This window comes from Lampris incognitus, chromosome 11, assembly GCF_029633865.1.
Source record: "Lampris incognitus isolate fLamInc1 chromosome 11, fLamInc1.hap2, whole genome shotgun sequence".
NCBI lineage: Eukaryota > Metazoa > Chordata > Actinopteri > Lampriformes > Lampridae > Lampris > Lampris incognitus.
This window is the reverse complement of record NC_079221.1, coordinates 42,307,872-42,330,227: the sequence shown is the minus strand read 5'-3', so window position 1 is coordinate 42,330,227 and position 22,356 is coordinate 42,307,872. Positions and strand designations below refer to the sequence as shown.

At 48.6% G+C, this 22,356-nt stretch overlaps 1 protein-coding gene across 2 annotated transcripts in view; it reads right to left on the bottom strand.

The window, feature by feature from the left end:
• Window positions 1–22,356, bottom strand: part of stxbp5l (syntaxin binding protein 5L) — a 325,667-nt gene that overhangs the window by 276,364 nt on the left and 26,947 nt on the right. For both annotated transcript variants that reach the window (XM_056289509.1, XM_056289510.1), the window contains exon 2: window positions 15,052–15,149. In XM_056289509.1, coding sequence (XP_056145484.1) covers window positions 15,052–15,149 — 98 coding nt within the window. The remainder of the gene's footprint in view (window positions 1–15,051; window positions 15,150–22,356) is intronic.

Sequence of the window (22,356 nt, the reverse complement as noted above, 5' to 3'; positions counted from 1 at the left end):
ACGATATTATCGTTCGTGTTACTGCATCGACTCTCCAAACCACTATATGGATTTTTAATTGTTTACATGTAAAGGTTCGTAACAAACATTTTGTGTTGCGTGTAACCCCCATGACCGCTAGATAACAGTGTTGTAATCCATCTTCGGCCATTTGACTCTTCCACTCCAACGCAACAACATAAACTGAGGCAGGAAGTAGCATAAGCACAAAGAACACAGGCCTATGATAGATTGCCTTTCTTACAGTATCGCAATATATCACGATATATTGAATCACAACCCCATATCGTGATACGTATCGTATCACCAGATTCTCGCCAATACACAGCCCTACTGTTCAGTTGCTACAATAGGCTGTGCAACATGGGTTATCCTTCGCCTTAACCATTTCAGGATTTCATGTAAAGGATCCACTGCACCCGGAATCATGTTCCCGCTATATTCCCGTATTGCCAGGGTTGACATTAACAGCAGTAAAGTAAAGAAAGTGGACAGATTAAGAAGCTACACACAACTATCTCTAGACAGAAAAAAAATTCATAGATGACAGAAATCGACATTACCTGGAGACTGGATGAGGTATCGTAGTTGTAAATGTCAGGATATGACACCTCTGGCCATTGAGTGGGATCATTAACCCATTCTGATGTTCAGCTAAAAGGACACTGACCACCAATACCGCTGTTTATCTAAATACCAGCACCTGTCATCAGCCGCCAAAGTACTAATTTATCTCTCCTGGTGTTTTATTGCAACTATACTTTCATTCTTTTTTTTACATCTTAATGTATTTCTTGTGAAACACCTGCGAACTCAATTAGCCGCAATTCAAATTCAAAGGTTTTGTTTTGGTTGATGCAAGATCCAACGGGGTGTAGGCACGGAAGTAGTCGTGATTGCCTGTTGCCTCAGCCAATAGACAGCGCGGAACCGCAAAACTGCACTGACTTGAAGCAAACAATGCACACCGAAACGTTTAGCTAGGGAACTTACAACTGACCTTAACATTGCCAGATTGTACTGTAACGATAGCTAACGTTAACGCTTGCTAACAATGGTATTATGTTCAGTCAATGTCCACACTGGGAGCCATGTTTATAACTTTTATTTCACCAACATCAACTCACGACATGTTTCACCTAGCTGTAAAACACACTCCCCTCCTGCCCTTCTTAAAGGCACAGTAACTGCTAGTGCTTAACCATACAAGTCAGACTCGGGGCATAACACTACCTAACTAGATATAACATTTTCTCCCCCCACCCCCCTTGAGAAAGTAACATAACATATCAGTCCCTACCCTAGATGTCCCTTAACCATTCGTAACATAGTCCCTGTGCCAGACAGGCGGAACCCTCACCCTCTGAGGGCAAGCAGGCTGGGGAGCAGGGCCTGGCAATGGTGGTGGGTTACCACCCTCCCGGTTTGCCTCCGGTCTGGGCTGCCAACTGAGAGCAGCAGCTGGGAACAGGGATGATGCCGGGTTTGTAGGGGCTACAACCCTATGCCGGCGGTTTGAGTGCCATTAAGTCCCATCGTCCAGTCTGTAGGTAGCCAGTCCCAGCTGCTGAGTCGCCTGATGGGGCTCCGACCAGTATGACCGCAGCTTGTTCTGACGGTAGGCATGTTTGATCCTGACCCAGTCCCCCACAGACAGAGAGAGAGTCCGTACTTGGCGGGAGGCATTGAATCTCTGTTTCATCCGGGCCTGTGAGCTTCGGACCTGAGTTCTGGCTTTCTGGAGCCCTGGGCTCTTGTGTGCAGTGGCTTGCTCTACTCTCAAGCGGTCCAGTGGTTGCTTTAGTTCCCGCCCGATCATGAGCAGAGCCAGTGTCACCCCCGTGGTGGAGCGCTTGGATGCCCAGATGGTCAGGAGAGTTTGACTGAGTGCAGTGCTGAAGGTTTTCCCTTCCTCCAGACAGGCTCGAATTCCATTCTTGAGAGATTTGTTCAGTCTTTCCACCCCTCCGTTACTCTCCGGGTGGTACACTGCTGTCCTGATGTGCTTGATGGACCGCAGTGACAGGAACTCTGAGAACTCCGCCGACGCAAATTGGGGTCCATTGTCTGTCGTGATGACACTGGGCAGGCCCCAGTGCCCAAACAGCTTGTCGAGGTGGTCAATGATGGTGTGTGAGGTGATGGAGCCCAGTTCGATGGCCTCTGGCCACTTTGAGTGAAGGTCATGCACGACCAGCAAGTAAGCGGGCACGCGCAGGTTCCCTGTGGAGCTCTCCACAGAGGTCGATCTGGATGTGCTCCCATGGCATGGACGACCACGGGTTGGAGTAAGGGGTGTTGTGGTAGGCTGACCGGTTTTCCCATTCAGAAGGCAGTAGGTGCAGTTACGCACCAGCTCCTCTGCGTCAGAGTCTATGTGAGGCCACCACACGGTGTCTCGGCAGCCCTGCTTCACCTTGACCACCCTCAGATGCCCATCATGTGCCATTTGCAGCACTCTGCCCCTTACAGTCTCTGGTACAATGGCGCGGTGGCCATGGGAGAGGCACACCTCCCCCAGCAGAAGAGCTCGTCGTGGACTTTATGGTAGGGGAGCAGCCTGTCATCCACCTTGGCAGGCCAGCCATCCTGGACGAAGGCACAAAGGGTTGTGAGTATCTCATCCTCAGCCGAGACCTGCTGCAGCTCCGCCAGGGTGACTACTGTGCTGAGGGGCCAATGCAGCATGTGGACACAGTCGTCATCGTCATCATCCTCTGGCATCACCCCTCTTACCTCTTTGGTCAGAGAGATGGCTTGGAACAAGAGGTCGGCCACCGTATTGGTACGCCCCGGCATAAACTTGAGTCTAAAGTTGTACTGATTCAGCCTATCTGCCCATTTCAGTAGTCTCATGGGCCTGTGCCTCGAACCTCAGGTCGCCAGCAGAGCCGTCAGCACCTGATGATCTGTGCGGATAGTGAAAGCCCTACCGTACAGGTAGACATGCCAGTGTTTGCATGCCCACAGGCAAGCAAGAGCTTCCCTCTCCCCCACTGAGTACTTCTGCTCTGCTGGACTGAGTGCCCGCGAGGCGAAAGCCACTGGACGCTCTACCCCCTCATGGACCTGGGAGAGCACTGCACCAAGTGCCACCCCAGACGCATCACAGGAGACCATGGTGGGCGCAGTCAGGCTGAAATGGGCCAAAGTGGGCGGGGATCTGAACTGCTGTTTGATGATGCCCACAGCCTCCCAGCATGCCGGGGTCCAGTCCCACACAGCATCCTTCCATAGCAGCTGGCACAGGGGGGCTGTTGAGTCGGAGTATCGTGGCATGAAACGGAGATAATAGACAGCCACCCCCAGAAAAGAGGACAGCCGGGACGGTGACTGTGGGTCCGGCAGGGACAGAATGGCCTCCGTGTGGGACATGATTGGGGTGATACCCCCCTTGGAGAGCTGGAAACCCAGGAACTCGACCTCCTTGGCACTAAACACACACTTCACAGTGTTCAGTGTGACCCTGTGTTGCTTGAAGTGCTGGAAGACCTGTTCCAGGTCAGCATCGTGCAGTGTAGAGGAGGGTGTGTTTACCACCACATCGTCCAGGTAGATGGCGACCCCCTGAATGCCAGCTAGGATGAGTGACATTATTTTCTGAAAACAGCTTGGGGCTGATGACAGCCCGAAAGCCATGCGCTTGTACCTGAACACCCCCACATGTGAGATGAAAGCTGTGAGGTCCATGTTGGCCGGTGCCAGGGGAACCTGCAGGTAGCCGTGGCATAAATCCATTTTGTGGAAACTGTGGAGCCATGGAAATGGCTAGTCAGCTCCTCAGCTGTGGGGAGGGGGTATTTGTCGAGGATGATGGCTTTGTTGACATCCTTCAGATCCACGCAGAGGCACAGTCCACTACTCCGCTTCTTGGTTATGACCAAGTTGGAAATCCAGGGTGAGGCGTTGACTGGTTCGATGATGTCCTCCTTCATCAGGCGGTGTATCTCCTCTTCCACCCCATCCCAGAGGGCCATGAGAATGCGTCATAGTGGCTGGATTACCGGGCGGACCGATGAGTCCACAGTAGTCTGGTGCACAAACCCAGACGTGCAGCCCAGTCCTCCGAACATTTCTGGGTAACGTTCAGGCCAGGAGATGGAGACCTGCAGGACATGCAGGCCCACAGCGTCAGTCAGTGTAAAGCCCAGGGCATGGAACATGTCTAGCCCCATGATGTTAGCCCCTTTCTGTGTCATGTAGAACCTGGTTTCAGGGACATACTGGTGAGTATACTCCACGGGAAGGCAGACTACTCCCAAAGTGGCAATGGGGGCGTGGCCGTAGCCCGACAGGGTCGCCCCTGACGTCTCCTGGGCAACAGTAGGTACTTTAAGCGGAGACGCGTTTAAGCAGTGAACTGCCGGTAGCAGTGATGTCACGGGCTCCTGCACAGCGCGAGAGAACTTGTGCGCTTCCAGCAGAGCCGTTTCCAACTGCTTCCCAATCACTATAGCGTCAGATAATGTCATGGAGTCTCAGCCGAGCACAAGACATTTTCTCTATTAGCTGATCAACTATAAGTCCATCCTCCAAAGCCCCGAAGTCACAATGCTTTGCTAGCCCACGTAAGGCAGAGACGAACTGGCCCACTGACTCACCAGACTTCTGGGCTCTCTGACGAAACTCAAACCGGTGCATGCGTCGGCTCCTTCCTGAGCTGAAATGGGACTGTAGTGCATTGGTAGCCGCAGCGTAGGTGTCACCCGCCACCGAGAGTGTAGCGACAATACTGTAACGTACACGAATAAGTAGACACGTTGGTCCTTGACTGACGGGTCGGACCCTTTAGTCGACTAGTTAAGGTTGTCACTTGCGGAGTGGGAGACACGGGTTCGCGTCCCGGATGCGGCGTCCCGAGCTGCAACCCTGAATTCGCCACAATACGTTGCCCCTCCTCATCGAGGCAGTACCGTAAGAGCGCACACTTCCTAGCTGCGGCTAAATCCGAATGCCCCAGAGCCAGTAAATAGTCATTAAACGACGATATCCATCGGTCCCAGGGAACAGCTGGGTCACCGGAAATGGATAGGAAAGGTGGCGGTGGCGATAGAACGAAGCCAGCCATCCTCGTTCGCCAAATATTATGTTCAGTCAGTGACCACACCGGGAGCCACGTTTATAACTTTTACATCACCAACATCAACTCACGACACTTTCCACCTTGCCGTAATTCACACTGCCCCCTGCCCTTCTTAAAGGCACAGTAACTGCTTGTGCTTAACCATACAAGTCAGACTCGGGGCATAACACTACCTAACCAGATATAACAAACGGATATTCAAAAAGAGTTAAAACCCTAACCAACAACCACTCACAGCTACTTCCGTGCCTACACCCCATTGGGTCCAGCATCAACCTTTCGTTTTCACCCAAAAAGGGGCGGTAACCCCAGCGCGGCATGAAAGTTCCCGGATGATTGCTCTGGTCCATTACGGCCGGAGCAGTTTGACATGACAGTTGTGTAGCTGAGTCAATATACTCTAGCGAATTCGGGGGACAACGCAACCACAGGAACTGCCGCGGCCGGGAAGCGAACCCGTATCGCCCGCACCGCAGGTGACATCGCTAACCGCTCGACTAAAGGGTCAGACCCGCGAGCCAGCAGCCAGCGTGTCTTCTTATCCATGCACGTTACAATATACTGTTCATGATATCTTTATTTTATTTTCGTTTTTTCCTGGTGACCATTCTCAAAAACTGTGTAATATTTTCTGTCACAGTCAACATTTCTGTATATCGCCAACCTTATGATGAACGAATGAATATATAGTTCCGGTGTAGCCGTTTTAGAAAAGAGGACTTTAATTAGTGCTGCGCAAAACACGCAGGAGTGGCGTGGCTGCAAATCCCGGGCAAAAGCTGAGCAGCTTCTGTAATGGTGAGGCGTGTTGTGATATTCTCCATCCCTTGGGTAAACTAGCACGTTTACAAGTAATTTATTCTGGCTTAAACTGCATGGCAATGTAATGATCTATTATTGCCAACGCTTTTTCTGAGTTTTGGGTTTAGTCGGTGAAAACGGCCGTTAAGTCTGTCGGAGATGTTCACTCACTGGCACATTTCCTGACTTGCTGCAGGGGGATGAGAGACAGCCTGCCATTATGTGTGTAGTGAATGTGCCCCGTGCTACTTTTATAGGTGTTATGGTGTTCAGTTATGTATAATATTTTTGTGCACTTTTATAGAAGGATTGCATTGACTGAGTAGCCTAACATGACAACAGCTCCTTAGTTAATGTGCACTTTTATTTTTCTCCTGAAGAGATGCCTATATTGATACGTCTTCTTCTGGATCGCCACCCTGCAGTGGTGGAGAAGCTTGCGTGTACCAATGATCCCAAGAGCTATGCCGTCTGGAGCTTGTCTCCTGGTAGGGTCACTCAAGGCGGATAGGTCAAGGGGGAGGTTCCAGACGAAGCACGATCCAACGAGGACCTCAACGGCGGAACTGGTGGAAGATGTCTCCAGGTCACAATGGAAGTGAAGGCGGATGAAGGCTGCAACAGAGGGTGGTCCCCAATCGTCTTGGTTCTCCATGCCACTGGACTCTGGCCATCCCCTGCCAAGGTCTGTGTGGTGGCTGCAGGCTCATCAGCTGTCAGGTGCAGGCGTCCTCCCATTATGCAGCTCCAAGATGGGCCTCTACGCCTGAGGACCCAGAGGGACCCAGAAGGAGGACAGTCATACTTGACCCCAAGTGACCGCTGATGGTGATATGTAACTAGAGGGCAAGACATCTAGCGAGAACATAAAAATTTGTTTCATTGGATATTAGTTTTACTTATTTTTGCTTTGACTTTAATTACTGATTTCAAATACATGTGTCACCACTGTAAGGGCACACATTCTTTTAATGTGCACATATTTCCTTTACAGCTGTATTTTATTATACATATGCTTTTAATACACACAAAAAAGTTGAGCACCTTTTGTGATGAATATTCTTTCTGGTCAGAAAGGCACGAACTGAGGAAGCCTCTTGGATGAGAGGCGAAACGTCTTCACGGATATATACCAAGTCCGGCTGCACTTGATTCAACTCCTTTGGATAACCATGACCTGGATGAACGAGAACATTCACAGACTCTTTGTGATGAATAAATGTGCAGATCCTGATTCCTGGAGTGACTGGTATTCTTCGGTCTGTGAGCGACCATCTTATGGGCTGCTACAGTTGCCACCTCACGCAATGCTTGCTGGTACATGCAGTAACTACGGGACGGGCTCTAAATAGCGGTTTTAGTTTTAATAGACGATACAGACCACTTGTACATCATGGATGTGCAATTTCCCTTTAAATGTTATTCAGCTTTGGGTCTGGACAGCATCAGATTCAAAATTTCTGCAGTTGCTGATAGAAATGTAGTAGGATTTTTTTTTTGTATTTCATCGTATATGCATTTGTCTCGACTACAAAAGTGTATCAGTGTCCATTAGCTAATAGAGATGGGAATCGATAGCCTGTTCAGTTTTGGAACCGGTACCGAGTTGATAAAATATCTGGATTTGATAAACTCTTGAGTCAAGCAAATCTCTTATTGAACCCCCCCCCCCATAAAACTATATACTGTATTGTAGTAAATAGTTCATTAAATATTTAATATGGATTTAAAAGGTGACGATGTCATGCAGTTCGTCTACACCCACACAAGCAACATGTTTAACTTAATTTACTTCTGATACCATAGTCGATAATACAAAAACAGGCCCAAACATCTGTGAAAACAAATTAATAAGTTTATTTTCACTATTTCCCAAAAGCTTCGAAACAGGACTCAGATAGATTTGGGTTTGAGTCAATACTGGATTCAGATTCAATTAAGTGTTATTAAACCCCAAGGCTGTTGGAAATAAGCCTCAACTCTGCCTACACACACCGCGTGATGCATCTTGGTCCAAAGCGGTATAGCGTCAGTGCCCCCTTCAAAATAAATAAATAAATAAACATGTCCATTTTATTCCTCTGCTTTATAACGACAAGAAACCTTGCTCTGGCTTTTCTCCTGTCATTTAAACCGCTTGTGTCCCATCCGCTCTCCAGTCTCAGCCAGTCTAGATCCATATCTCTTCCATGTTGCTATTTGATCTGCCGCATGGCCGGTCGGCCTCTCAGGAACCTCCTAGACCTTATCCTCCTCTTTCTGGAGTTGGATTTTTTTTTCCCAACAACCGCGCCTCATTTACTCTGCTGTAAATGAGTTCAGAGCACTAGACAAGCTAGCCAAGCCAACATTCAAGAAGAGACATGTAGACCATTTTCTGATGGTCTCAACTGAGCATGAACCCGATATTTACCTTTAACACCGTCTGGTTTGCTGACATGTTTGTTTGCCCACGTCACGGTAAGGCAGAAAGAATACCCGCTGACTGACTCCTTTTGAGGTTTTTGGCTCTATCCCGAATCGATCTTACTTAAATCTCCCCCTCAGTCTTCAACCCACCGGCCCCTCTTGTTTTTCCCATCCCTCACTTGATGAAACATGTTTTAGCAAGGTAAACCAGCACACGTCATACCGTCTCCTGTTCCTTAGTGTGGTTGTGTTGTCAGATATACCGCATGTACTACTGTCTTTGTCATTTTTTTTAATGTTTTCAGAGTGTTCATGTCATTGCCATGTCCATACCTCCTCCCCATCCTCATCTTTCTCATCCTCCAATCCTTCCCTCCCACTGCTCTCACTCACCGAGTATCAATCTGTGTCCCTTTTCCCTCTTGCTCTCTTCTCTATTACTTCTCTGTCTCAGGCCCTCTCTGCAGGGATGTGCACAGGCATTTTGAGGGGCTGTTGCTGTAACCTGATAAAAGGGCATACCCCCCCCCCCACACACACACACACACATGGGTTTTAGGTCTTACCCAACAGCATGTATCTGAATGGTACCTGATGTGTCCCCTGATGCTCAGCACGCTCTCCCTCACTCTCTGGTCAGGAGCCTTGTGGTTGCACCTCATCTTGAATTTAATTATTAGAATCAGAATTAATACCATTTTCCACAGCATTTTCCATTTTTATATATAATAATAAATTAAACTTACATAACGCTTTTCTAACACTCAAAGTCGCTTTACAATAAATGGGGTGAAACAAGACGACGGATGAACATAACACAGACATACAGGGGTGGATGTGAAGGGGGGCTACGAGAGGGAGCAGCGGCAGCCACACACGATGCCAGCAGTACTCTCCCACTTGGACAGATACAAAGGGGAAAGAAAAACAAACATCATAAATCACATAAATCACAGATGAAGTCTGAAGTGAGTCCCGACCAATGACCCCGAATGTGGGCAGCCCACAGCAGCGTCCGATGCGCTTGGGGAGGAAGTTGAGGGAGGGAGCAGGTCGAGCGCTCAGTCCCCAGCCTGCCCCAGACCAGGGTTGGACGAGAGGACAGGGGGGCACGAGAAGGCAATGGAGAAGAGGTGTGTCTTGAGACGGGATTGGAAGAGTGGGAGGGATTCTGAGTATACATACATACATATATATATATGTATATATATACACACTTTGCCAGTTGAGTCCTAGTGAAGCCCAAGAATTACACTGGGGTAGGCTATATGTAGTTGGGGGTCAGCCGGGGACACGCTGCAGAGCCGGGGGAACTGCCCGACGATGTTTATGACCGCCGACCGGGACCAGAATTTTGACAAAATGAGGCCTCCGCAGGTGGGTTGGCCTTGCTGAATGGCCAGTCCCCACCTGGAGCTCACGGAGAGGGATAAAAGTTTCAAATAGGCCAGATATGGGGAGGGCAGACTGGCCAGAGACTATCTCAGGGCCCAGCCGACCCTCAACATGGCTCATTATGTTCTGAAATGAGAGCTAGAATCTGGCTAACCTGTGACTAGGGTAACCAGGTTATGTTAGTGGGCTAGCTGTCGCTAAGTTAGCTATGTCTGGCCACAGACTAAGCTGGTTACGTTCAGCAGGTACCTTGTTATTTAGTCAGTAATACGTTGATTTGTTGAATGGTAATAATCATTGTGCAATAATCATAGCCATATTAGCAATCGATAATTGCTAGTAGCAAGTTTACCTCGGAGCAGACAAGGGTGTTTTTGTTGGTTTTGGACGGATTAAGCTGGCTATGGGGTCTGCCACACTGCTTAATCCATTGCCGACATCACTCTTCTTGTGTTTTGGGTTTTGGGCAGGGAAAGATAATGAGACCCCCCTCCAAACTTTTCGGATACCCAGTATCCGATTTGCAGGTCCCATAGGCACGCTGTTTCGGCATTTTTTCATCTGTTGAAAGCTTGACGGACCTCCCTCACATAGAAACCATTGCTAAGGTAGGATTGGACAAGAACCTTTCTGGGGCTTCACTTCGCGAAAGGTCAATTATTTATTTATTCTTATTTTTTTTTGCCCCAGAGGGGTTAGCTCAGCCAAAAAGGGCAAATGAGCTGTTGCTTGGGCAAATTTAGCCCGGCCTTGTGCATGTCCTTGCCTCTTTGAGTCTCTGTTTTTCCTTTGCTCTGTCTGTCTCCCTCCATCCCCTATCCACCCCCCCACCCCCCCATCTGTTGTTTTGCCTGAGCAGAGAGTATGCCAACAGACTGTGATCAGAAGTGACTATCAGTCTCACAGCAATTCTATTACCTGGCCCCTTTATGGAGAAGGATCCACTTTCCCTGCACAGCACAGCACAGCCCCAACCCCCCACCCCACCCCCAGCACACCACATGGCCTCAGCAAAGACACACACACACACACAACACACACACACACACACGCACACACACCAGGGAGACACTAAAAATGATAGAGAATTCACACAGAAACAGAGACACACACACTTCACTTTACCCTGTTGCCCCCTTCTATTTGTTCTCAGTATACTACACCTCAGCAGATCCTGGTAAACTAGCCCCTGGCACAGGGAGGAGTATTCTCACTGCAGAGAGCCTCTGTGCCAGCCCGCTGCGCCAACCCTTAGTGACATCATCACTATGCACCATTCACCACAGCCGGGGCCTCTGCCACTGGACGAGACTCGGCCGCTGCCTGAGAGAAGGACCTCTGCCCTAAAATCTGGACTATTTCGGCCAAACAAAAAGGCCCCAAGGTAAAAATGCACAGAACTGTGAGACTGCAGCACGTCAGCTTCTTTGACAGACTCCTCCAGATGAGTTCAGTGTAGGCTGCAAACCGTGACCGTTTCCTCGCCATGACTTTTACGAGACCCACCGCTGAAAATACTCCCTTCTTCTGCGACGTTGTCCCCTCCCTTCTCCCCCTTTCCTGCCGCCTTCATCTCGTCCTCCTCCTTCTGCCTGTTTCTACACGTCTCATTTGCATAAATTTTTACCAAGGTTTTTACATGCGGTATACTTTCACATGCATTTCACGTCTACCTCTCCTTGCGCTCCCCCCCCCCCCCACTTCTGTTTTCTCTCACTCCCTTCCTTTTTCCCTTTCTCTGTTCCCATTGCTCCTGACAGGTGAATCAGCAGGATCAGACATCTCTCAATTCCCTGTAATAGGTTGCCTGCCATACCTCAGCCAAATGTCTGTTCTCTGCCTAACGTACTGTACATGTGCACAGCAGCCAAGTCAATATCAAATGGTGACTCCATATAACACAATCACCTTGTACAAATGCACACCAATTAGATGGCAGTGCTCTCTCACCCTCTCTCTCTCTCTCTCTCTCTCTCTCAGTTTTGCTCCGTCATCTCACATTCATTTTTATTAAAGTGATGCTGAGAGGGTGCCAACATTTACTGATGTCTGGGCCAATGATTCGGCTGTGATAAGGAATGTCATCTTTTTAGTTGCATCCACTTATGGAAGGACATCCTCCCTATCGACGGGCCTAAGATGTCAGAGAGATTCTGTGCATGCTTTGTTTGTTTATGTGTGTGTGTGAGAGAGAGAGTTATTGATCTATATTCCGCCTACAGACAAAACACACACTAACACACACTCAGCGACACACTCTCTCATATGGAAGCTGTAATGAGGCTCTTTCAACAGTGGGCCCACACCACTGCCATCCCATGGAGCCAATCAATATCACCATTTGAATATTTAACTTCGGAGCCCTCCAGAGATCAATAAGGTTTCTTAACAGGAACCAAAATATATTGCCCAGCATCTGCCAAGTGTCAATATGCTGCAACAGCAAAAGCCACACCATAACGTCCTCGGTCGGTGACAGCAGACAAACAAGGAGATTTGCACAAGTCCTCACCTGCAGCGCTTTTCCATCCTTAAGAAGAGTCGTTTGAAGTACCAAGAGTAATGTGCTCTTCTGCACAAACGACGACAGGTGCAGGATTGGGGCTGGGTTGGGTGAGGCGAACTCGGTACCGCTGTTCTAACGAACGGCAAATGCTTGATGCATGCTCAATAATCCGGGTAAGAAAATCAAAGGAGGCTGAATCAGTTCATCACTCGGGAGTGATGAAACATATCTGTCAATAAACGTTGTATCCAGGATACATCTGGATACAATGTGGTGAAACGTATCTGTCAATAAACGTTGTATCCAGGATACATCTGGATACAATGTGATAAAACGTATCTGTCAATAAACGTTGTATCCAGGATACATCTGGATACAATGTGATGAAACGTATCTGTCAATAAACGTTGTATCCAGGATACATCTGGATACAATGTGATAAAACGTATCTGTCAATAAACGTTGTATCCAGGATACATCTGGATACAATGTGATAAAACGTATCTGTCAATAAACGTATCCAGGATACATCTGGATACAATGTGGTGAAACGTATCTGTCAATAAACGCTGTATCCAGGATACATCTGGATACAATGTTTATGGATGCATTTCATCACTCCGGAGTGATGAAATGCATCCGTCAATAAACATTGTATCCAGATGAACTGATTCAACCTTCTTTGAACGACAAATGCTGGGTGTGTTGGGACTTCTACAACAGCTACCACCGATACAATGTTAATATGTCCACAGAGGACCTGAAGCAGAGAGGCTGAGAGATGTTAGCGAGCTGTAACATGGCACAGAAGGCCAGCATAAGATCAGAGGAGGAGCAGGAATTCAACGAGGGCTATCAACAAATAAAAATAAAAAATCAGAATAGAAGTTGGCATGTACCAATTAAGATAGGATGAGAACCAGAGCAATAGTGATGGACAAAGGAAGGGAAGATTAAATAAACACAGTAAAGAAGAGTGAGAGGGTTTTGGACCATAGATATGATTGTGACTGGGGAGAGAGAGAGAGAGAGAGAGAGAGAGAGAGAGAGAGAGAGAGAGAGAGAGAGAGAGAGAGAGAGAGAGAGAGAGAGAGAGAGAGAGAGAGAGAGAGAGAGAGAGAGAGAGCGAGAGAGAAACACAGCTCTAACACTTTAGAGGCACAAGACCAGGTCCAAACTACACAACACATTTGGCTTCAACAAATTCCCTTAAACCTAAAAGACAATTAATATGAATATTGGCAATCTAAAACAAAATGCCAAAGCAAGATGCAATGCTATTTGGCCCTAGACAGAGAGTACACATTAGCAGATTACCTCATTCAAATAAAAGAAACAAAATAAGAGAAACATACTGACGAAATACAGACTCAGTGAGCATCGCCATAGAGACAGGCAGACATAAAAAGACCCGGACGCCAAAAGACGAACGTTTCTGTCAGCAGTGTGACGACAATGTTGTCGAGACAGAGCTGCACTTTTTAGCTGAATGCGAGACATTCCAGGGAAATCCGCGACTACTACTTTCAGACATTTGAGGAGAGACACCCCAAATTCATGGCCCTGCTGAACCCCAGAAAACTGCCCTACATACTAGGTGGACAGAGAGACAGCTGCGCCGTGGCTGCACAGTATGTTCCAGCTTGCCGTCGTCTGAAGGACAGTGTGCGATACCCTGTACCCCCCCCCCCGAACGGGGAGGACCGGGACAATACTTGGACACACACACACACACACACACACACACACACACACACACACACACACACACACACACACACACACACACAGAGCTGACAAATTCACAGACATCCACTCACACAGGATCTTGTTGCATGTGTTGATGTGTATATGTTCTCTATTCGTGCACTGTTATTGTCCTTTATGTGAAAATGCTTTGCAATACAAATGTATATTTGTCATGCTAATAAAAGCACATTTGAATTTGAGAGAGAGAGAGAGAGAGAGAGAGAGAGAGAGAGAGAGAGAGAGAGAGAGAGAGAGAGAGAGAGAGAGAGAGAGAGAGAGAGAGAGAGAGAGAGCGAGAGAGCACATGGTAACATAGGTGTATTTGTACAGCATGCCAACACTGGGGCAAAGCTATCCAAGGCCTCTATCAAACAGAGATCTCAACTTACTCCCCAGTCAGGGATTTGGGGAGGAAGATGGAGGAGAGGACAGCTGCAGGGGGGGCTGCCTGTGTAGAGGTTTCATCAGATAGAGAGAAGAGAAGGAGAGGGTACATCAAGTCTGTTTTTCCTCATTCGCCTTTCCCCGTTTCCCCAAGCAGCTGTTAACCCTCTCCACCAGACCCATCCTCCTCCTCCTCCACCTCGTTCTCTCTTTTTCTCTTTCCATCCCCCTGTACCTCTGATATCTACCCCTCCCTCCCTCCCTCTCTCTCTCTCTCTCTCTCTCTCTCTTTATCTCAGCCCTTAGATTTTGCTTTTTCTGCATTAAAAAATGTTCCCTTCCTCCCTACCTTTCTCTCACCCTCCCCAAATCCCTCTATCTTTACCTCAGCAGGGCCAGCACGCCGTGGCTGGTACAGCATGATTATCAGCCACCCAGCCCCATCCCATCCATACCCCCCCCCCCCCCCACACACACACACACCCTCTCCCCCAGAGGTTTGCTGCAAGCATCAGTATTCATGAGGGTGTAATCTCCTACCTGGGGCGGTTACTCATCCTCCCTTTCTGCATAACCAGGTGACCCGTGGGAGACGCAGTCGGATAGACAGGTCTGAGCCCGTGACACGACAGCCACGGCATGACAGGACTGGAAGAGGGAGGAAAGGGAAGGGAAGGGGATGACAAGAAAGAGAGAGAGAGTGCAGAATGAAGTAAAAGGATACATCCGTATTCCTCCCGTTCTGGACCCGATGGCCAGGATCTTCTGCACGGGGTCAAAGGCCAGCGTGGTGGGCTGGTAGGGGAAACCATGGCGCACTGTCTGCAGTTCAAAAGAAATACAAAGCAAAGTTTAGATGACAGAAGGGATGTCACAATATTTCACTCATGTGATTGTAAATGCTTTTTCCCCCTTTTTGCCTGATAGACCTTGGACACCTTTACCATGTGCTACATTCAGGTGGACAAATCCTCCTCAAATATCGTAGCTACTCTTATTTTGGAAACTTGTGAAAGGATGTGCACTTCGCAAAATATAAATACAGATGTGATAAATTTGCTCAAATGGCCATCCGGGTAGTGTAGCGGTCTATTCCGTTGCCTACCAACACAGGGATTGGCGGTTCGAATCCCCGTGTTGCCTCCGGCTTGTTCAGGCGTCCCTACAGACACAATTGGCCGTGTCTGCGGGTGGGAAGCCGGATGTGGGTATGTGTCCTGGTCGCTGCAATAGCACCTCCTCCTCAAGAGTCATGTTAATGCCGGGTGTGAACTGCCCCCTTGTGACATCACTCAAGAGTCATGTTAATGCCGGGTGTGAACTGGCCCCTTGTGACGTCACTCAAGAGTCATGTTAATGCCGGGTGTGAACTGCCCCCTTGTGACGTCACTCAAGAGTCATGTTAATGCCGGGTGTTAACTGCCCCCTTGTGACGTCACTCAAGAGTCATGTTAACGCCGGGTGTTAACTGCCCCCTTCTGACATCACTCAAAAGTCATGTTAATGCCGGGTGTGAACTGCCCCCTTGTGACGTCACTCAAGAGTCATGTTAATGCCGGGTGTGAACTGTCCCCTTGTGACGTCACTCAAGAGTCATGTTAATGCCGGGTGTGAACTGCCCCCTTGTGACGTCACTCAAGAGTCATGTTAATGCCGGGTGTGAACTGCCCCCTTGTGACGTCACTCAAGAGTCATGTTAATGCCGGGTGTGAACTGCCCCCTTGTGACGTCACTCAAGAGTCATGTTAATGCCGGGTGTGAACTGTCCCCTATGTATGTGACCCAACAGTTTTCAACCATACATTGAACTATTTATCTGGATTCGCCAGGGGGGCGTAGCGCGTGGGAGGATCACGCTATCCCCCCCGAACATGCGCCCCGACTGACCAGAGGAGGCACTAGTGCAGCGACCAGGACACATACCCACATCTGGCTTCCCACCCACAGACACTACCAATTGTGTCTGTACGGACGCCCAACCAAGCCGGATGTAACACGGGGATTCGAACTGGTGATCCCCATGTTGGTAGGCGACGGAACAGACCGCTACACTACCCGGACCCCCACAAATCTTGACACTCAAATAAACCCAGCACATCATCGTATAGGATGCAATGAAAGGAAGCCTTCTTAATGAGTGGTGGCGGCCAAGTTCGTCTGGCATGGACTCAAAAATGACGTGAGAGTCTGGACTGATGCCTGTGTGGAGTGCCAGCACCGCAAGATGCACCGCCACACCAAAGCACCTCTGGCGCAGTTCTCGGTGCCCAGTAGGAGGTTCAACCCCATTAATGTCGACCTGGTGGGCCCCCTACTTCCCTCCCATGGTTTCACATACCTCCTGACCATGGCGGAAAGCTGTCCTGCTGCCATCAACGGCGTCCAGCGGGCCAGCCCTACAAACACGAATGTCACCGGCTGACTGACTGATCACGTTTGACACAGCTGGGGCCGCACGAACAGGTGACCAACGACGTCACTGAAGTCGCACGATTGGTCGGCTGAGCGTCACGAGGGAGCGCGCGCAGGTAAAGCGCCCCCAAATAACAATCCCTCTGACAAAAACACTCAAGAGCGAATTCACCAAAAAGCACCGAGCGGACCTCGCAGCCGCTGAACCTGCACAAATAACCCAAGAAGAAACCGTGTAATTCTCACAACACCTGCAGAGGGTGAAACGCACCCCCAGCTGCGCCGCCGAGCACAGGGCGTCTAAGTGCTCCGGTACTATTTCCATGTATTTAAATTAAGTGATATGCACGCATTTGGCGAGAAATTGGCCTCTTTCTATGCAAATGAGCCACACGCAGCTGGAGTGAGAATTGCTTGCGTCTTCGGAGAGGCGGTGGTAACGGACGCCCAGGCTTCCCAGGGAGCATGGCGGCAGCGATGGCGGCCAGGCCAAGGCGCCGTCATGCCAGGCGTGCTCGTGAGCGGGATATCCGGAAGGATAATATCCCCTTTTGAGTCAAAAGAGACTGAAACCATGCGCAGATACGGGTTGCCAGGTCGGACACCTCCTGCTATGCCTGATGACGTCGAGCCCTGCCTACTGTGTTCTTGGCACAAAGCCATCATTCATATGCGGCCACGTGGATAACTGCAATGAGACACGAAGCAAGGTCAAATTGTACTCGGCTGCGAAACTTTATGGGCATGTTTGCGCTGTGATATCTTTTGGGGGAGGGATCTTGAGACGGGGCAGATTACGGTTGCGGCAAGTGAGTCACGATTTACGGTGCTCTCAGCGGCCATCGTCCGTTCTTTCGTGAATTCGTCTGTCCAAGAGTGAGTCTCAGAAAAACGAGAGACATCCACAGATGGAAACAGATGAAAGAGGAGGTGGGGGGGGGGGATAACTAGAATAGTTATAATTACATTAAACTCTCTTTCAAATCAAACATCCCAAGATATGAGTGGAAAGTGTTGTTCCTGCACCTGCATTAATAACCTTCTTTTTTGTTTTTACTCGAACGTAGTGTAACCGGTTATTTTCTTGCCCGGGGCGGGATTTGATACGGCGTGTACTGCATCACAAGGCGACGTCACTAACCGCTCCGCCAAAGGGTCAGACCCGTTAGTTCGGGGCTAATGTGTCTTATTAGTAGTTTACAGTAGCTTAGCCATGTCATGCTATATGCTACTGCAGTACACTAACAACAAATATTACTGGGACCGCTACAAACAGATTGCAGATGGACATTTAATATCCAGGAATTCACATTATAGACGCCACCACCGTCTGTCTCTGTAACAAATTGGCCACAATTTCAAACATACACTATACTCGGTCCAGTCATATACTAGGTTTTGACCTAGTTTCATTTCGACTCCCCCCCCCCCCCCCACCCCACCCCACCCCACCCCACATAGAATAGTCTGGTAGCCCGTCATTTGAAAGTCCGAATGTCTTGTTTTGAAATATACCATAATGTAGGTCTGCCTTATAAATTTGGGGAGGGTGGGGGTGGAGCAATTAACGTTCTTTGCAGTATAATTGCAGGATAGATGCATGGTGGAGGACAACTAGTATTGGTTACCACTGTATTACTAATGCAGACTGGATGGGAGGGAATGCAGACTGAATGATAGATTGGATGGGGAACTTCTACTACAGCCTCCTATCCCTTATATTCCTACAATATTTCAGGGGAGAGGGCAAGGTGGCACAGTGGTTAGCGCGACAGCGCTAACCACTGTGCCACCTGGGTTCGAACCCCGGGGTTGTCCAACCTTGTTTGCTATATAGTGTGCTAGATGTACCTTCCCCCATTTATTTGTCTAAATTCTAACTGTAAAATCTATTCACTATAATAGTGAATGAGCGAAAAACAGAATAATTTTGGACACAGCTAATAACTTTCTAAGACTATTAATGAATTTTATATTATGGTCACGGAGAATACTGGATTCTGATTGGCTGGACGGTGTGATAAAACTGTTCATACCATAGTAACAGAGAATACTGGTTTCCGATTGGCTGAACGGTGTTTTAAAATACCACGGTCACCGAGAATACTGGATTCTGATTGGCTGGACGGTGTGATAAAACTGTTCATACCAGTGTAACAGAGAATACTGGTTTCCGATTGGCTGAACGGTGTGTCAAAATACCATGGTCACAGAGAATACTGGATTCTGATTGGCTGGACGGTGTGTTAAAGCGGTTTATACCATAGTCACAGAGAATACTGGTTTCTGATTGGCTGGACGGCATGTTAAAACTTTATTACCACGGTCACAGAGACTACTGGTTTCTGATTGGCTGTACGGCATGTTAAAACTTTATTACCATGGTCACAGAGAGTACTGGTTACTGATTGGCTGGAGGGTGCGCGTTAAAACCGTATAATGCACACGTGCGTAGTTCAGCTCAAGTTTAATTGCTGTTCTAAATTCATATGACGACTTCTTAACCTTTTAATCCCGAGCCAAAAATTATTGAATTCTGATATTTCAATTTTTTTATTTCAATTTTTTTTGGTAATGCACCCCTTGGTGTGGATTATCCCTTACTTATGCTTGGAATAAAATGGAGGACCTCTGCTTCACTAGATGCAGTGTGAGATGCTTATTACCATGGCAACCATTGTTTTCCCAATGCCACAGGTGCGTTGTGGATGTATGGGTCTATTATGGCTTCCCCCTGTGTTCAGTGATGACTCCGCCTCTGTATTGCAAGTGCATACGTCTACAGGCTATGTTCTTAAAAGATGGCATTTCTCCAAGGCAATTTCTTCTCAGAGAGCAATTCACCTGCACATACACGTGTGTCTGTGTGTTTGCACATGCATGAATGCGCAGACAAAAGACACACACATGCACAACACGCAAATTGTTTATTTAAACCCGCATGGATACAAAAATTTGCCCTTCCTGGCTGCAGCACAAAGCAACAAGGAAGCCATCAGTGTACACAGTGCAGGTGACCCAGGAGAGCCAGCACAACAGTCATTTTCCAGTCCTGCACCTTTCACACCTCACTAACGCCCCTTTTGTAGGACTGCCTGAAATACTGTAACATGTTCTGAGCTCCATCCTTTAATCAATAATTGATGGGCCTGAATGTGGAGTGGCCGTAGGGAGTGAAAGAGGGTCTGAGGATGAATAAGATAGAGTGGTTCGAGGGAAATGTAGAAATCAGTCATCGGTGATTACCCCACAGAAGCATCGAAGACAAGGCCCAGAGATGCACTGATGGGAATTGTACTGCAATAGGGGGGAGTCAGTGTGTGTGTGTTTGTATACAGCATATCCATATGTCCCTGTGCCATGCATGTACGTGTGTGTGTGTGCCTGCATTTCTGTTTGTGCATCCCTGCATGCAAGAGAAGGTGCGAGAATATTTTTGCGTACAGTGCCTCGGTATTTATCAATGGACTTTATAGGTAAATAACAAATGACTAAATAGTGATGCCCATTAGACGGTCATTTGGTGTCATGCGTCGATACGCGTGTGCCTGTATGCGCGTGTGTAATTTGTGTGCGCTTGTGCACACAAATCTACCTAATTACTCACAGTAAAGCAAATGAGGGAGTGAACCCATAGATTTTCTTTCAGGAAGCGTGGTATATGACCTGGTATTAAAAGACTCTGAGAGCCGGACTCTCACTGTGTGTGCGTGCACGTATGTATTCGTGAGGTCTTCACACTGAAAGGTGTCTCATGTAGCTTGTCACGGGGAGAGCAGGAACAGGACCCACCGGAGACCGGCTGGGATAAAGCAAGGCCTTAATGAAAACAAGTTACTTACACAAACTGAAGATCTCGGTACCAGAAACACAGAAGGAGTGAAGGCACCAGGCCAACATGCACTAAACAGGGCGACGTTTCATTTATAACCAGGGGGGGCAATACCTGCTGGGAAGCCGATCAAGGAAAGGGGGAGCAGGGGGAGCAGGGCGGGGCAGGAGCAGGCACGCCAATCAGGGAATGGGGTTCTTACGTGGCACCGTGACCTTCGAGTATTAACCAATCAATTCTTCGAACCTTACACACACATGCGTGTAGTGTCACTCAGCCAACGCATGAACAGAGAGGTCGCAGGTCTGTTAGCCAACACGTGCCTTGCATCCAGTGACGACAACAGATACTAACTGGCGTATGGGGGATTTACACTCAAGCGGTTCGCTGTGCTATGCTTACACCACAGACTTATTCAACTTCCGTGTGAGCGCCACAAACAGAGAAAGGACACACGCTGCTACAGTGTGATCGATTGTCCAGTACAAGGTACAAAACACACTGTTAAATTCCTGTCAAATCAGGGAAAGAGAGGCATGAAAAGGGTATTTCGCTGTGGGATTATAGTTCCCTGATGCGTAGCATTGACGCTGACGAAAAGTAAGCACATTATCCTCGACGTTTGAGTATTGACACAGACACAGAATGTCTTCAGAGACAAACACTAAAAACCTCCCTTACTATACCTTCAGCAACATGGCAATACCTCAATGCAATATCCCTGTCTGATGGGCAAACAACAATGCACAAAAATCCGAAATGTCCGATATTGATGTACGCCACAATATTTCACAGGCACCGGTGGACACCGGCATTATGAATTTGTGGAAACGAAAACAAAGACAGCAGGAGTTAATGGCCATGAATTGGCAGTAGTATCCTGTTCAGCCCAGCACCCAAGAGATGTAAATTCCTTCCAGTTTCTGCTGAAAACCCAATTACCTAGCAAGTCACAGGAAATCCCAGGCCCCCTGCTCGACCCCCTGCAGTTTGCCTACTGAGCAATCGGGTCGGTGGAGGATGCAGTCAACATGGGATTGCACTCCAACTTCCAACACCTCGACTCACCGGGGACACATGCAAGGGTCCTGTTCGTGGACTTCAGCTCAGCGTTCAACACCGGCGTCCCAGATATCCTCCACTCCAAACTCACCCGGCTCACTGTGCCAGCCCCCATCTGCCAGTGGATTCAAAAACCTCCTGACAGGAGGCAGCTGGCGAGGCTGGGGAAAATCCCATCCAGCACCTGGACAATCAGCACTGGCAGCCCCCAGGGATGTGTGCTTTCCCCTCTACTCTTCTCCCTCTACACAAATAACTGCACCTCAGGAGACCCGTCTGTTAAACTCCTGAAGTTTGCGGACGACACAACCCTCATTGGCCTTATCCGGGATGGTGACAAGTCTGCATATAGACGGGAGGTTGATCAGCTGGCCCTCTGGTGCGGCCATAACAGCCTGGAGCTGAACACGCTCAAAACTGTGGAGATGACAGTGGTCTTCAGGGGGAGCCCCCTAACACTGTCCCCCCCCACCACCATCACCATACTCAACAGCGCGGTGTCTGCGGTGAAAACCTACAGATTCCTGGGTTCCACAACCTCCCAGGACCTACGGTGGCCATCCAACATGGACACAATCATCAAAAAGGCCCAGCAGAGGATGTTCTTCCTCTGCCAGCTCAGGAAGTTCAACCTGAATCAGGAACTGCAGATACCGTTCTACACTGCAATAGTCCAGTCTGTCCTCTGCACATCCATCACTGTCTGGTTTGGCTCGGCCACCA